The sequence below is a fragment of the Diadema setosum genome, chromosome 1, assembly GCF_964275005.1.
Source record: "Diadema setosum chromosome 1, eeDiaSeto1, whole genome shotgun sequence".
Lineage (NCBI taxonomy): Eukaryota > Metazoa > Echinodermata > Echinoidea > Diadematoida > Diadematidae > Diadema > Diadema setosum.
Genome location: NC_092685.1, coordinates 20,617,516 through 20,633,403, shown reverse-complemented (window position 1 = coordinate 20,633,403; position 15,888 = coordinate 20,617,516). Strand labels below are relative to the sequence as shown.

At 39.3% G+C, this 15,888-nt stretch overlaps 1 protein-coding gene across 1 annotated transcript in view; it reads left to right on the top strand.

The window, feature by feature from the left end:
* The window catches only part of LOC140234778 (uncharacterized), a 136,881-nt gene that overhangs the window by 94,011 nt on the left and 26,982 nt on the right, over nucleotides 1-15,888 (top strand). Inside the window, exons 23-24 of the mRNA XM_072314818.1 lie at nucleotides 1,672-1,971; nucleotides 2,761-2,962. Coding sequence (XP_072170919.1) covers nucleotides 1,672-1,971; nucleotides 2,761-2,962 — 502 coding nt within the window. The remainder of the gene's footprint in view (nucleotides 1-1,671; nucleotides 1,972-2,760; nucleotides 2,963-15,888) is intronic.

The window sequence follows — 15,888 nt, the reverse complement described above, 5'->3', positions numbered from 1 at the left end:
TTATAGATTGCAACTGATAGACAAATTGCCCTTGGTCGATGTAAATGAACAGCAATTATTTAGTATCTTAGATTAGTAGCCATGATAAAAATCATAGTCATGCTTACCCGAGGAAAAATGGTTCAGAGGTTCGAATATACACATGAATAACTGAGTACTTAATGCATCTGTTTGATTGAAGCTTTCATTCTTATTCATTGTATAAATACTACAATGCTATCATAATTTGGTGAATTGAAAGTGTAAAACAGATTTGACTGTAAAGCTGAATTAACGAAAAGAAATTTCAAGTTTATGATGACGGTATTATTCTTCACTGTTGTTTGGATATCATATAATTCTTCACCAAGGACCTTAAAAATCTATGACAACTTGATTGCAGTATGTGGAGAATAAATACCCAAATGTCTGTGACTAGATATTCTAGATGAAATAATTATCTGCATCCCAATGTATACTTAAGTTGGCATTCAGCAAGTTGAATGCAAACTACACTTTTTTTAGAAGTATTGTAGGAGACTTATGAGGTTATCATGTATTGATAATAACTTGTGAAAAAAAAAAAAGCAAATTTGGATCAAAATGTGTACACATTGTAATTAGATATTGTCTAAATGAGGTGAAACAGTATGCATACGTGACAAACAGTCTGTAATGATGATGGCTGGATTCCATGGAAAGATGAAATGATTTGATGAAACTGAGATGTGTGTTTTGTAGAGAGTTCAGGTAGCCGTTTATTGCCTCAATCCGGAACACTGTAATTTTAATAGTGTGTCAAGTTAATGCACAGATTCTTAAATTATGTGGTTTGTATGCACACAAACTGAAAAAATAGATATTTGAATCTTATTTTGTGGTTCTCCCATCCCTTGGCGTGTATATAAATGATAAGATAGTCAGTGGATGTAAGAAAATAATGTTGATCATTCTCCTAGAGCTCCTAAGTGAAGTCTAGATAGCAACAAACATGTGTTTTGAGTTAAGTTTGTACTGTCTGTTGTGTTAATTGTTGTGTAACTTTCTGTACTCTTCTTTTCCCCTGTTTTTCTTTCCCCATCTCCCCATTTTTTACCCCTTACATGAACTTGATTCCCACCCCTCCCCTACACCCCTGCTCCCATCCTGGTTTCTTCTTAAAACCCTTCCAATTCTATCCCTTCGTTGTGTGTATGAACATTTAACTTTGTATGCCCTATAACACACATCATGGATGACTGTAAATATTGAATGTTTTAACCATCATTTTTTATATCATGAATGTGACATTGCACTATTTTTTTTTTCAAACGTCTAATCATTTGTTGTTTGATGTCATACCTTCTCCTGTATGCAATACAACCGTGTTAATGTCACAATGAATCTGGCAATGAAAATATATTCTAACTACTGAAAATTGCATCACGTTTTGTATACCCTTGTCTTTATTATGCATGAATACATTAATATTTGATATAAATGCATGCTTTGTTGTCACTTTTCCCGTGTGTTCTCATATCATACCATATCATACACCCTCATTTATCTGTCTCCGTATCCCTCGTTAACACCAAATATGCATATATTAACAAATACATCTGCTTGGGGGGAAAAAAAATCCTCCTTCTCCCATCATTCTCATTCATCTGTGTGATGTATAACGTTTGTGTAACCCACATCAACATAACATAGCACCAGACATTGAATGGTGAAACACTCCACTCTTCCTCCATTACCATTAATGTCCCGAGCAATCCCAAAGACATCCCCAACGGCCATGGCGCCGGTAGAGATGAGACCGACCTGCCCAACCACTCCTCCTCCTCCTCCTCCCTGAGCCCCGCCCCTTCCCCCATCATCCCCGCCGCCTCGTCTATCACTTTCACCCTTCCCGGTCCCCTCCAGACAGGTACCGAGGAGGATCAGGTCTTGGCTACCACTAACCGAACTCCGCACTTCCAAATCTGCATCTCTCGCGTACCTAATACAGGGGTAAATATTCAGCCCATCTTCTGTCAGTAGCCTCCACTCTCTTCCTTACTTGCTTTTGCTGTCCGTTTAGATCGACAGAGATGTGGACAATCTTCGTCAAGATGAAACATTCGTGTGACATTACCATTCGCCACAAAATCTGGAAACATGCAGCGATTACCCCAACCACTTTCATTCCTTTATTTGATGTGTTCTCATGCTAAATTTACTGTATGACAGCCATTATCATATGTACACATGTATAATGTGTTGTGACATGTGGTACAGTGTAATCATTTGCATACAGTTCATATGGAACCTCTGGACTTTGCCATTTTTGACATTGCACCAGTTTATTGTGGTGAATGGTCCCATTTATTTAGACTTCTTCCAGTTTTCTCACTTTTAACAGACTTGCTTGAGAGTGCACATTTTAATACTTGGGTTTTTAGAGATAGAAAACCTTTAATCTTGTTTTGTATTCATCAGATTTAGCATTTGTGTAGTGCCTGTAGATTTTAATGTTATGTTTCTGCCTTTTCCTACACATTCAGTTATAATTGATTAAAACTTTTTGCCTACAAATTAACTCGTTGATAAGTTTAATCGTTAATGATTCATAGACTGATTAGTTTTGATTTCTTTCCTTTTTTGTGCAATCTTAAGTTTTGTGAAGTTTAGATGGAGATTCTATCTATTGTATATAAAGAAATTTGTCAACAGGTTATTACAGTGTTGAGTAGTCCAATTGGAAAAGTGGAAATTTGCTGTCATGTTAAGTGCAATGTTACACATTGTTACCTCTGACAGACTCCAGGCCCCGCCCTGCACTCCCAGCCCCCACCCCTGAACCGCACCCTCTCGGAGGAGAGCATTGGTAACCGCGTGGGTACCTACCCCAGGAGGAAGCAGTCCCACCCTGCCACAACCACTGGCTCTGACTACATCGTGACCAGTACCCAGTCAGGCGCCATGCCTAGTAAGATGCAGGCCGAGAAGACAATGCTACAAGGTATGACCTCTCCTTTCTTCTTTTATTACCCTAAAAAACTCCACTCTGTTTTCCAGGTTGACTTTAACAGCTGGAGTAAAGATAAAATCAAGCAGAACAGCTAAAGTACCATCCACATGGCCCCCTCCCCCCCCCCCCAAAAAAAAATGAAGACATTTGGATTTTGAAATCTTGTGTTTTTACAAAGCTGATGTCGGTCACAACGAGAGATGCAAATGAGATGTGAAAATGATGTCATGGCCTCACAAGTCTGGTAGCCCTGTTCAGAGATATCTGTCTATTTGATAGGTATGTGTGTATTTGTGTGTTTGTGGGGGGGGGGGGGGAGGTTCATATGTTTTCAGCCGATATGTATGAATAGAAATAGTGCACATATGCAGCAATGGAAATGTATTCTTGGACATTTTCGACTGATACACAAATATGTGTGCGTGAGTCAATGTAACGGGAACAAGAAAAAGCGTAGCACTTTGTGTCGTGTGTGATGTGTGTTCAGACAACGCTGACTTGTGTGGCAGGTGATAATTAACTTTGATCTACAGTATTTATGCCCCACTGCATGTCTTGGCTATGCTCGTCATAAGGAATATGACTCTGATTGCTAATCTTCATGTACATTTATGCCATGTGGTTATTGTGCTTTTTTGTGTCTGGTAAGATGCTTAATGTGTAATTATATATTTCGTCTGCAATTGTCTGCATTTGTACAGCCTTTGTGTCTTTAATCAAAGCTATGTATGTGCTGTACCTGTGGAAGACATGGGACACTGTGGCCTATCACAGAGAAGTCTGAGCTTGTCCAAAGGTCTTTGAATACTGGAAAGTTTTTGTGAAAGTGGAGAATTTACCTCAGAGAAAAGAGTTGATTCTAATGAAATCAATTAGTTTAGAGTGCAACCAGTTACAGGAAATTGTAGTAAATTGGCACAATGAGTCAAAAGTTATAGCAGGTGGAATTTTCCACTATACAGAATCTTCTCTTTCCATTAATGGAGGGAAGGGGAGAGTGCTGTAAGAATACTTTGTTATTTTAGTGTAATGTAACCCTATTTTTGTGTAGCATTGTCATTAGCAAAGGACACATGGAAAGGTTAGGCCTACTTAGGACCTGATCTATTACAGTGTAAATAATGTGAAAAAGAGAGATAGCATGTATAAACTTAGGAAAATCACGAGGAGTCTGTTTGATCCCTTCCAACACTGATTGATCAACAAAATGTTTGAATTTAATCTGGCCTTTCACAGAGATCTTTTGAGTTGACAGTTGACAACATCACAGTTGACCTACATACATGTCTGTACAGGTGTTGGGGCTGACATTAGTTACGCAATGGTAGAGATATAACAATTCATGAGTAAAGTATTCATCAAAATGCTATGCGGGGAAAAGGCACTCACATATTGTGTTTGAGGTCACATTCATCACAGCAAAGACACTAAAAGGGAGAAAAAAAGACAGAAAAAGAAGAAATTGGCAGCATCAGCTCATTGTATGATATATATTTACATATTTTCTTCTATTGATAAAGCACTTCTGTTTACATGGATAATGCTACTATGGACCTGAACATCTCATGTCTACTAAGCCCCCAAACCATGGAGATGTAACATAATAATTTTTGCGTACCCAATGCCAGTTGAGGAGATTAATGCCATTCCCTACCCTATCTTGACCTTTGACCCCCTCCTTCCCCCCTCCCCACAACACTGGCGTGCCCCAGGCGAGATGAGACAGCATGGTATGTCCGCCAGCACAGACAACCTTTCATCTGGCTTTCCCCTACCAGACACGTCTACCGCCCTCGACTGGGACAACCTGGTGAAGGCGGCCAAGGAATTCCACGGTACAGTTCTCCGCTTCCCCCTGCGCATGCCTCGTCATCATACATCAAATCAAATTTCATCCCGCGTAACCACCAACTTTGTCAACATTGTCATCATCGTCATCACCATCCTAATCATGATATGTCACTCTCTCGTACTTCAGCATGATGGTACTCGCTGGTAGCCGCCGCCCGCTGGGTTTCCCTCCATCTTACATTTCCCTTTTTCAGTGCATCTCTCCCCCTACATGCATGCATCTTTCACCATTTCATGCCGCATCTTTAACTTCAGTGAAAAAAGAAAAAAACATCCACCAGAAAGATGCAGTGACTCATAGTGCGCCGTTCTCAATAGGAAAGCTCTATTTCTGTAAGCCATTACCCTTATCGTGTTCATCTATAAACGGCAAAATTGTAATGTTATCATTTCAACAAATTGTCGTCACTTTTCGAAGATTGGACAGGATGTGTCGGGAGAAACCTCCATTTTATGAATATATCTGAACAGGCACAGTTTTATCAGTTGGAAGCATAATATAAAAAACAGCAAACCTAAACAGTAATTTGTTTTACAGACGATGATGAATCTTTCTTCAAAAGTAATGCTTGCTGCCCAACTTCATTATTTAGCAATAATGGCAAAATAAGGTAACATTGTCAACTGCTGTATTAGTGGATATTTTCGTGCAAGTAATTTTTTCACGCTCTGCCTAGTAAGATAAATTGTGCATGTTTTAATTCTGTGGAATTAAGACATTACATAGTGGGACATATAACAGGCAAAAATATTTGCATGCTTTTTTTTTCACGCTAGTTTCTGGTCTTGCGAAATACTCGTAAATTTCCACTTTTGCAATGTGATTATCATAAAGATCGTTTTATTGTCTCAAAGAAGGATATTTATGATATTTATCCTAGATAAACTTGTATTCATAGTGTTGTAGTTGAGATACTGTATACGCCGAATATTTCGTGAGGTTTTTATTTTCGCGAATTTCGCGAGTCAGCTGCTATTCGTGAAAGTAAAAACGCGAAATTATTGACTCTAATACTGATATGATTGTGACGTACGTGTTAACATTTCTCCATTCAGTACATGACTCCAAGATCGCAAATTTAACCACTCGCGAAATTGTTGGGAAATCCCGATTCGCGAAAATTTAGACTCGCGAAATATATGGTGTATACAGTATTACAGCTACAAAACAGCTCATAAATGGCTCAATTGACAATCTGCGACTTGCATCCAGCATTCTTTGCATCTGCTTGTGGGTGGTGTATTAACCAAGATTATCTCTCCCCTTTCCATCAATAGCTAGCCATTGCTCGCATGTATCTTGGCATGACTTCATCACTACCATATGATTGGATATATATTCATCTCCGCTCAATTTTCAATTGTATTTCTGCCATTCTATCTCTCACTATATCTGTATCTATCTATCTCTCTGTCTATCTATCCATCTTTATATTAATATGTTTATCTGCCTCTGGCAGCATCTCTCTTTCTCTCTCTCTCTCTCTACTTCTTTGTTTATCTCAAATATAGATTCATCAGGTATAATAATAATGTATTGCTCTTTTATTCTTATCACCCATATAATCCGCTGCATGCATTTGTTTTTATTTTGTTTATATGTCTGTGTAATCAGGCCTTCAGAGTTGTTTTGTGTATGTCAGTACACTGGAAATGATAGTGTTTATGAGATCACAGACACTAATTATTGGATTTGGAGAACTGTCTCCTGTTTGCCAAGAATTTTAGCTCAGAAGCTTATGCCAAATGTTAAGTTTCTTTCTCTTTTCATAAATGTATCATAAATGGACACCCTTGTTTTCAGTATGCAAAGAGCATGTACATTAATTCCCTTCCTATCTGATCCTGAAATTATTTCTGTGATGTCAGGCCAGGTGTGCAGTGTCCTGCAGTTTTGAAATGGATGCATTTTTGAGTGATTTGCATAGACCACTCCCCTCTTTCAGCTGAATAATGCATAATGCATTGTGAAAGAGAATGCATTGAGACTCAAACTTGTCGTGTGACCACAAAAGTATTTGGATTAATGTAGATGTAGTCTTGGTTATCGACAATATGACAGCAGAATAGTGACATTGATGTGTGGTTTTACCTTGCATGGTCTACAAATGCATGATTGTGTGCAATTACGCACATACGCAACAAACATGCCAATGAAGTTCCCTTAGGGTGGTCTTTGATGTGGCAGGGTCTGGCTGCCATTTTCATGTGCATGCTGACGCTGTCCGATTTTCACTAATGCATGTTCCCACTCTTGTATTCCCCCAACATGTTATCGTTGTCCAGGTCCCAGTAAGTACCAACCCAGTCCTTCCTATTATTTGCCATCTCATTTGCGTTGTGTGACGTCTAATCAGTGGCCATGTATTCTGTCGTGCTGTCCTCTATCCTGCACCATAGATAATGTAGTTTCTTTAGACACTGGTGGTTTGGGGGCCTATTTTTCTACTCATTGTATACAGTGGAAAGTTGGAATAAAAGGATACTGAAGACCTGATGTATTGTTCATTAAACATGTCTTTATTATATCAGAGCCCCCCCCCCCCCATAAAAAAAAAACCAACAAAAAAACAAATGACAAACAAACAGTCAAAACCAATGTTTACAAACTAAAGGATCCTGTCCCATTGGTAACATTGAAAAAACTTTTGATGCTCTTATTTTGTGTTAGGAATGGTATGTTTCATGGAATCAAATGTATGTGGAAGCTCAGATCTGCCCAACCAGTGTATAGTAAAAACCTTTGTGTAACAAAAATGGACATTACCTGTTATGTAAACACACATCATACAGTGTCTGTCGAGTGTAAACTCCATGTATTATGGAAACATGGTGTGTGCAGGTTTTTGTCCGTGTCTTTCCACTTCCTAAAGTTTCCCCACACTCTTTGTTTGCACTCTGTGTTTCTTTGTTCCTTTTTAATTCTTTTTTTTCCTATGCCCCATTCAATCTGTTTACTTCCTGAAACTTCCTATTTGCTGTTATTGATTTGCATTTCCATTTGTGTGTGAATTCATGATAAACTGCAGCATTTCAATCACTTTTTTCATGCCATCGGCAAAATCACATAGCAACAAAAAAATGATATTAAAACAGAAGTAGGGTTTGGATGTGAACTGCTTGATGTGATCATTCACAATAACATCAGAGATTTTTTTCGGGGGTTGGGATAGAAATGCTTGCAGCATATCAGGAAAAAGTAAGAAACAAAGAAACGTGCTAATAAATGTTGCTTGTGTGCGGCAGTCACTACCCTTTGCAATTTCAGAATTTGGTAATACACAGAGGGTCATATTGTTTTTCTAGTATGACAAACCTGATACTGAAGCTCTGATTTCTTGAGTCATAACCACATGCTCGTATTGAAAAAAGAAAAAAAATGTCTGGCAACTTGTGATTGAATTTGGTAATGTGATTTGTGCAAACTAATGCTTCCAAGAGGTAGTTGTTCCACAAAAATGATGATTCACATCAGCATGTATTAAAGGATCACTGGTCACACATAAGTAACAGAGCTTTTCAGAAAAGTGCGGTATTGGATATTCACATGGTCTGTGTTCTCATTACAGTTTTGTTTACTTGTCGCTGGCATTGTAATCATCCGCAGCTATCCTGTTTGTGTGAAAGTGTTTGTGCAGGCATTACTTTCAATATTGAATCGAAGATGCTGTGTGGTACATGTACGTCCTGTGGCTGCCTAAAACACCCATCATCCACAGGGATTCTTTAAACACTCCCTCTCAGGATTTTTACACATGGTGTATGGCAAACCATCTTCAGTTTGAATAGCTGCTATCGCAAGAACTATCGCAAGAACCAGCATACAAATGCAAGGCTTTTACTGTTTTATATGCAGTAATCTTTCTCTTTCTCTCTCTGTCTCTGTCTATCTATCAATTTATCTATCTATCTAGCCATCTATCTATCAATCTATCTATCCATCCATCCATCTATCTATCCATCTGTTTGTATCTGTCTCCCTTACAAACACATTTTCTTTCTCAAACTGCTGGTATCATCTTCAATTAAACTGTGTGATGTAGGCACCGAAAACTAACCATTTAATGTTTTTAAAGATATTAATTCTGCATTCTGCAGAGTTTTGTGGCATGCTTGCATAATATGAAGTACCACCCCAAAGAATGAATAGATAAATAAAATTGAGGCGCATTCAGTATGCTCTGATGTGTGTGCCTTAAAGAGACAAGGTCTTTCCGACCACAGTGTCTTATGGGGTCTCCAACATCTCAATCTAGGATCTTTAATTCTCTGTCATTCCTAGCCCATTATTTGATTATGATGATTCATTGTGCAATGCTGCGTTTAACATGAATCATACCAGTGAGCAAAGTCAAGGGCAAGGAGCAAGGGGGTGGGGTAGGAGGGAGGGGGAGGAAGGGGATGGGGTGGGGGAGAGTGTTATTATGACACACATGCAAAAAGGCAAGCAATATTCTGGAAGCAACAATATTTATCAGAGCAGCGAGATATTACTCACTGAGAGAGTCAGGTGTCAAGTAATATCCCTGGGACTTGTTAGGGTTTTATCGCGAGGTGTGAAGGATCATATCTGAATGTCATGATTGAAGTTATTCCCATTGCTCAGTGGCCCCCTTGTTATTCACTGCCAGACTGCCATGTATACGCAAAGTTCATCAGTCATGGAATTGTCTTGTATTCAGAGTTTTTGTCCTCGGTTGTAATTTTAATCACTGCACTTTTTCATCGTACACAAACAGACCTGTTATGTGTAAAAACCACTGCTCCCATTGCAAATATCCCTCGATTTTAGCATAAGATAAATTTTTTAAATTGCAGTGCATTGAACTGAATTGACTTGAATGAAATGAAATTTGATTCATTTGAATGGAAGAGATATACTGCACACCAAATAATCGACACTAGCCTTTTATTTTGCGAGGTAAAATATAAGTAAACTGTTCTTGGATAGAATTTGTGTGGCATTGCATGTGAAAATAAACAAAAGGAATGAATCTAAGGTCAAACAAAATACAGAAACAATTCTCTGTTAAAAACTCACTCTCTGCTTTATAATTCCATCTACTAATGAACACTTAATGATAATGATAATGATAATGAATAACATTTATATAGCGCTTAATACTGATGTTTCTAAGCGCATCAAATCGGGGAAAAATAATATATATAACGTAAAAACAAAATACAGCATTATGTACATATTATGATAACGACAGCAACAACAACAACAGCAAGATTAAGGTTGTGTAAACAGATGAGTTTTCAACAATGACTTAAACCTATCAACATTTTCAGCGTTACGAATATAAAAAGGGAGTTCATTCCAAAGAAGTGGGGAAATAACTGAAAAGGCCCTATCACCATAACGTGTACAGGTGCGGGGACCACGTGATAATTAACACTTATCACCATATTCTTTTTTAAATAGATTATGGAAAATGATGTTCTTTTGTCTGAAAATATTTACCTGGGTAGATCTTCATTTGATTTACATACTTCAGAGTAGGATGGAAATCATTACAGATCAATTTTGGAGCTAGAGATCTCATTTGTACCTAAATTGTAAAGGTAAAAGAGCTTAATTTGTATGTTATCCCATTAGCATTCATTCGAGTAGGAGCATTCACAAAGTATTGATGAGTTTGGGAATGTGTGCATCCAAGTTGGGTCAGTGGAAGGGTTATTTATTTTTTATTTATGTTTTTAATTGCCTCATGTAAGTCAAAGGACAGTCATGCATTGTGTGGCAGTATCACTCATGCACTACCTTCATTGCTTCTGTTGGGGAGAAGACCCATGATAACCCAGCCAATATGGGGCAAAACAGACACACAAACACAAACAAAGAATAATTCTTGTAATCAAGGAAGACATTTTTTAGGGGGAAAGGCCTAAAAATAGCTGCTTGTCTGTGTCTCAGAGTGAGTCACTTACCTCATACCATAGCTGTGAGCTGATTGCAAATCAAAATCATATGTGTGCGCTGCGTGTTTAGGTTTGTTGTCTTGTCCGTTTTCTGTCCAGTATTATGTCTTTTATGACTTGACATCATAGTAATCTCAGCAATCATTCTATTGTCACTCAGCAATTGTCATTTCTAAGTAACCCTGCACTTTGATATAACACCCAGCAAATCTAAAGTCCTCTAAAAACATTTTCCAAAGTATACTAGGTATGTTAAAGGGTGTGCACAGTTCTGGTCAAGGTGAGGATTTAGCTTTTAACGTTTTGCGAGATATTCAGAAACCACTCTATGAGGATGTCAAAGAGCATGCAGTTCTAAGGGGTATCAAAAGTTTATTCGATGAATATCGGTTTTGAAATGGCTGAGATATCCAAAAACAGGGTGAAACAAAGAGATCCTAATAAGGTTGTGGCATGTCGCCTTTTATTATTAGCACTTTTTTGGATATCTCAGCCATTTGAAAACCAATTTTCATCAAATAAAGTTGAATCCTTCTTAAAATTACATGCTCTTTCATATTTCATGAGGCTTTTCATTAACTCACTTAGGAATGTTCAAAACATGAATCCCCACCTCAACCAGTACTGTACAGTCCCTTTAAGTGTGCTCATAAGGCGCAGCCCCTTCCCCCACTTCTTTTCATTGGCTGTTATGTTATAATAAACATTTTACAATACTTTATTCTGTTGGAGCCTAATTATATTGTGTTGGACCTGTAGATGGACAAAAGTGAATTCCATTTGTTTGTTGGTTTGTTTGTCAGTGTGCAAAAATAAATAAAAAAGATTTGGATGTAACTTACAGTAGAGGTTGTGAATGACACAAGGAACAGATGATTAAATTTCGGTACTGATCCAGGAATTTTATGTATTTTATGAAGGATTAATGATATTTTGTCAGGTAGGGTCGTGAACTTGTTAGTTGAAGCTGTGCATATTTTGAGGTTTGCATATGAGCACTAGAGTGCATGCTCTAGTTTCTGCTAGGGCGAGGCGTTCCGCGCAGCTGGAAGTTGATGAAGTAACAAAAGGCTTCTATATTGGGAAATGGGGCGATTTTCAGCATGCATTCGTATGGGTGGAAATCACTGATCTCTATGGAAGAACAAGATCAGTGGAAAAAATAAGCTGCTTGGTGGAGGTCTGCGCTCTCAGAGTGATTCTCTAATTTGTAATTAAAAGCTTTCTATAGATTACAATTCATTATTTACAATTCTTGTACCACTTAACCTGGTTTGCTGGAATATGATGCATGCCTTCCTTATCTGTTGCTGCAAGCTGTTTGTTTGTTGTTGCCGTTACCAAGTGCCCCTATCTGAACAAGCATATGAATTTGTTTTCTTGTGTTCGTCTTTACACAACCGTGTGTCACACATGTGTGAGACTTGAAGACAGAAGACTGGCAAAGATTTAAAGTAACTCAAGTTTGGGAAGAGTTTTTACTCGTAAATGGTGGAACAATAAAAAGAAATGTCTACAAACAACATTAACAGCTTTTCATGGCACAAAATGAAAACGAACTCTGTTACTGATATAATTTTTTGTGACTTCTTTGAATGTCTGTCAATGTATTTTTTTACAATTTGCTTACATTTCACAGTTTGCTTGAATATCATCTATAAAGGCAGGATGTTGTGGTGTAGCCTGTGATTATATCATAAAATCAGCATAATAGTTTTGGATGAGGAATGAATAGGCTTTATTACGATTAGATATTAAAGTGTGAACAGAAAGAGGGCAGTCTATGCCAGAAAGAGGCTTTTACATGGAGGCAGTAAACAAAGGCCTGAGGGGTGAAGTTCATTTCTGATTGTATTTTCCTGTTTGTCTGGCTCTTTCCCAGACACAGCCACAAGTTTAAGGTGAGGCACAGTCATCAAGATGTTCTCCATGATACGTTAGATGATCTTGTCGGGGTGGGGCGGTTATGTTTGTGTGCCTCAAGTGACCGCTATGTTTGGTGCTAATTGGAGGAAATAGTCATTCATTAGATAAGAACGGGAATGGATGGGGATGTGGAACCATGCAGAGTAGGGGGTCTGTTTATGTCGGCCTCCGTACACTCTGCATATTACATTGTTGTTTCCTAGATTGGAAACTTGTGCCCAAGAAGATGATACATTGTATGCATGCAAACAATTCACCAATGTCTGGAAGCTACCCATTGTGTATGTGTACATACACTTTCATTGTGCAAATTGTAGCCCAGTGTAAGGCTGCAACATCATTGTGAAGGGAGGTTGGCAGTATTTAAAACAATGCCTTCTGTCCCCCCGTAGTAAGTCAGAATGCACAAGGTGTTTGCCAAAGATTCTGTCTGTTTTGTTCTCAAGATATATTTCTTTTGTGATGCAATTGCTACTGTTTGTAAATAGGTAGGAAAAGATGGCTTAAAGGAATTATAAAGTGAGTGTATTAAAGAATGATTGCATGTATTCACAAGTTGTGAGCATTATAGAATGGGTCTTGCTATTCTTTCTTTGTTTGACATGCTCATGAAGGAAGATTTGAAGTACATACCCTGTCAACACTTCTCCCATTGAAAAACGCCTGACAGATAAACTGTGTGTGGTATGTCAGGACACATTCTTTCACTGTTTTCTTATCAATAGTTGCAGAGTAGGAGAATCCAAAGGATGCATGCGAGAATTATCTTTGTCTTTCACCAGTGATGGCTGTTATCTCATCTTGATATAAAAAGCAATTAGACCGAAGATGGGGAAATTCAATTAGATCGGAACAGATAGAATCATTAAGCCCCTAATTATCACGTAGCACCCACTAGACCGTTTACTTTCCCTTCCTAATCTGTGTCCTAATGGTTAAATCCAAGAAGATCAGAAAATAGCCCGGACTAATTCAATAACCATCAGATCTCCTGCTCCAGTTTGCCATTGCCAGTGCCCCACAGATTCACAATAAGAGAGGACTTTCATTCATATAGCCAGCCATTTTCAGGATAGTTTTGTTTGTGCACGTATGCAGCGAGAGAAGCGTACAGGAGCCTCCAATCGTGACATCCTGTACTTTTTGCAGAGCTGGTCTCGGCACTCCCTCCACTTTTTGGTGGTCATTTGACGATGCGCAGCTCTCGCTGCAAACAGCCAGTGAGTCACCCGGCCACGTTCGCAGCCGCAAGCCACAGAGCACTGCCAAGAATTGCTTCAGACTCAGTTTCAGCAAGTGGTTACAAGTGTGTGTGTGTGCATCTGTGTGTGCGTGTTTTAAGCAGTGAAGGAAAGAACCCCTGGCAGTTTTCCGTACAAGCAATTTGATCAAGGATCTATCTGAGACGATTGCCACCTCATCAAGCTAGGTTTCCTCTTGTTTGAACCCGTGTGTGTAATTGTTATCGCAGTGTGACGAGCGACAAGGGGATTAAAGGGAAAAAAAAAAGTGACAAGGGTGATTCGTCACCTGTCCTTGCGGGATCTTTGTTTTCATATCAAACTGAAAAAACAAAGGCCTACCTTGGGTGAGGTTGATCGCGCCGCCATAGGTGGAGAGGGGGGAGAGCCCCTCGATAAATCTTGGCACCGATGCGAGAGTGTGCGTGTACGTGCTCTCACATCTGCTGGCCGTGGTGCGTGTACAGGACGTATGGCCGGGCAGACATGCAGAGGCTGGACGAGGGTTCTACGGGTTGCGGGCAGGTCGCGTATCTGCAGACGCTGGCGTTGGGCCGCTGGATCGCCAAGTGCGGGAGCGCCACCATGAACTTCTTGATGGGATTCTTCCAGCGGGGTTCTTACTACATCCCACATGATGAGGACTTCTGTATCAGTCGAAAAAGTGAATATTCTCCCTTCTCAGAGATACATTTTTTGAAATTTTCTTCTTGTGAAACCCTGTTTTGTTCTAGGAGATTGACTCATGGATGGCTTCATGTTGGTAAAGTACTGTGTATGGCTTTTTCAAAATGTGCATGTTGCATATACATGTGGGGATAGGGGTTGATCAGTGCAGTGTATTCAATTCTTGATGCTCTCATACTGTAGCTGTTAGTAAACTTACAGTAACAATTTTGAAAGAGAAAATATGCAATGCGTCATGCTCTAAAAAGGCATGTGTAGGAAATTCTACTTGTGTCATTTTGAACTCGGAAGGAAAATGTTGCATTTTGGGGGAAAATTTTGTTTGATGAATAGCACTTATTGGACTCGAGAGGAAAATGTTGCATTTTAGGGGGGGGGGATTTTGGTTTAAAATGTTATGAGGCCATTCATTATTGAACTTTGTAGAATCCCTTTTCCTCAGCCTAGTTTCAGTTGGTAGAAGAAATACATTAAGAATAGCGTTTCTAGGTCTGTGCTCATTGTGACTTCTCCAAAGGGGTACCTGCTTGTCTGACTGCCTTGTTAACGCTGGGCTACTAATTCGGGACTCCCATCCCTACATCCATTATTGACCTCCTGTGCACTCATAAGTAGGGGGGCTTTGTGGCATCTGCTTTTTGGAATATTGGGGTCAAACACCTGCAGGGGAGGGCATCTTCTTGTAGCCGCTCTAAACTGACGTGACTCATGGTCAGCTACAGGTGTGGAAGCTCTGCTTGTAGCCGAGCCAGCCCTTCCCCTGCCCCTTAGCCAACCACCCGTCCATCCATCCATCCATCCACACAGCAGGAAGGCAGGAGTCTCCCTCGTCAACTATATCTACTAATTTGTGCCTGCATGTTTCCCCCCCCCCCCCCCATCTCAGTAACATTCTCTTTTTACACATGAGACAGAGGCCCCCAAGTACTGACGGAGCATTACTTTCCTGCAGTTATATTATCTTGTTTCATGGGAAATTTTCTGGATCATTTAACTGTTTGAGAACCCAGTAGAGGTCATCTTTCCAAGGAATTTTACCATTGTCAGTGGCAAAACTATACAAACCAAATGTGCACACACACACACACACACACACACAACCTCTACTCAAAGTTTCCATACAGGCCCTGTTGCATAAAGAGATGCAATCAAACGTAAGTCAGAAAATCAGACATACATATAAGTCAGGTAGCAGCCAATCAGAAAATCAGACATACATATAAGTCAGGTAGCAGCCAATCAGAAAATCAGACATACAAAAGTGTACATAATATAAGTCAGGTAGCA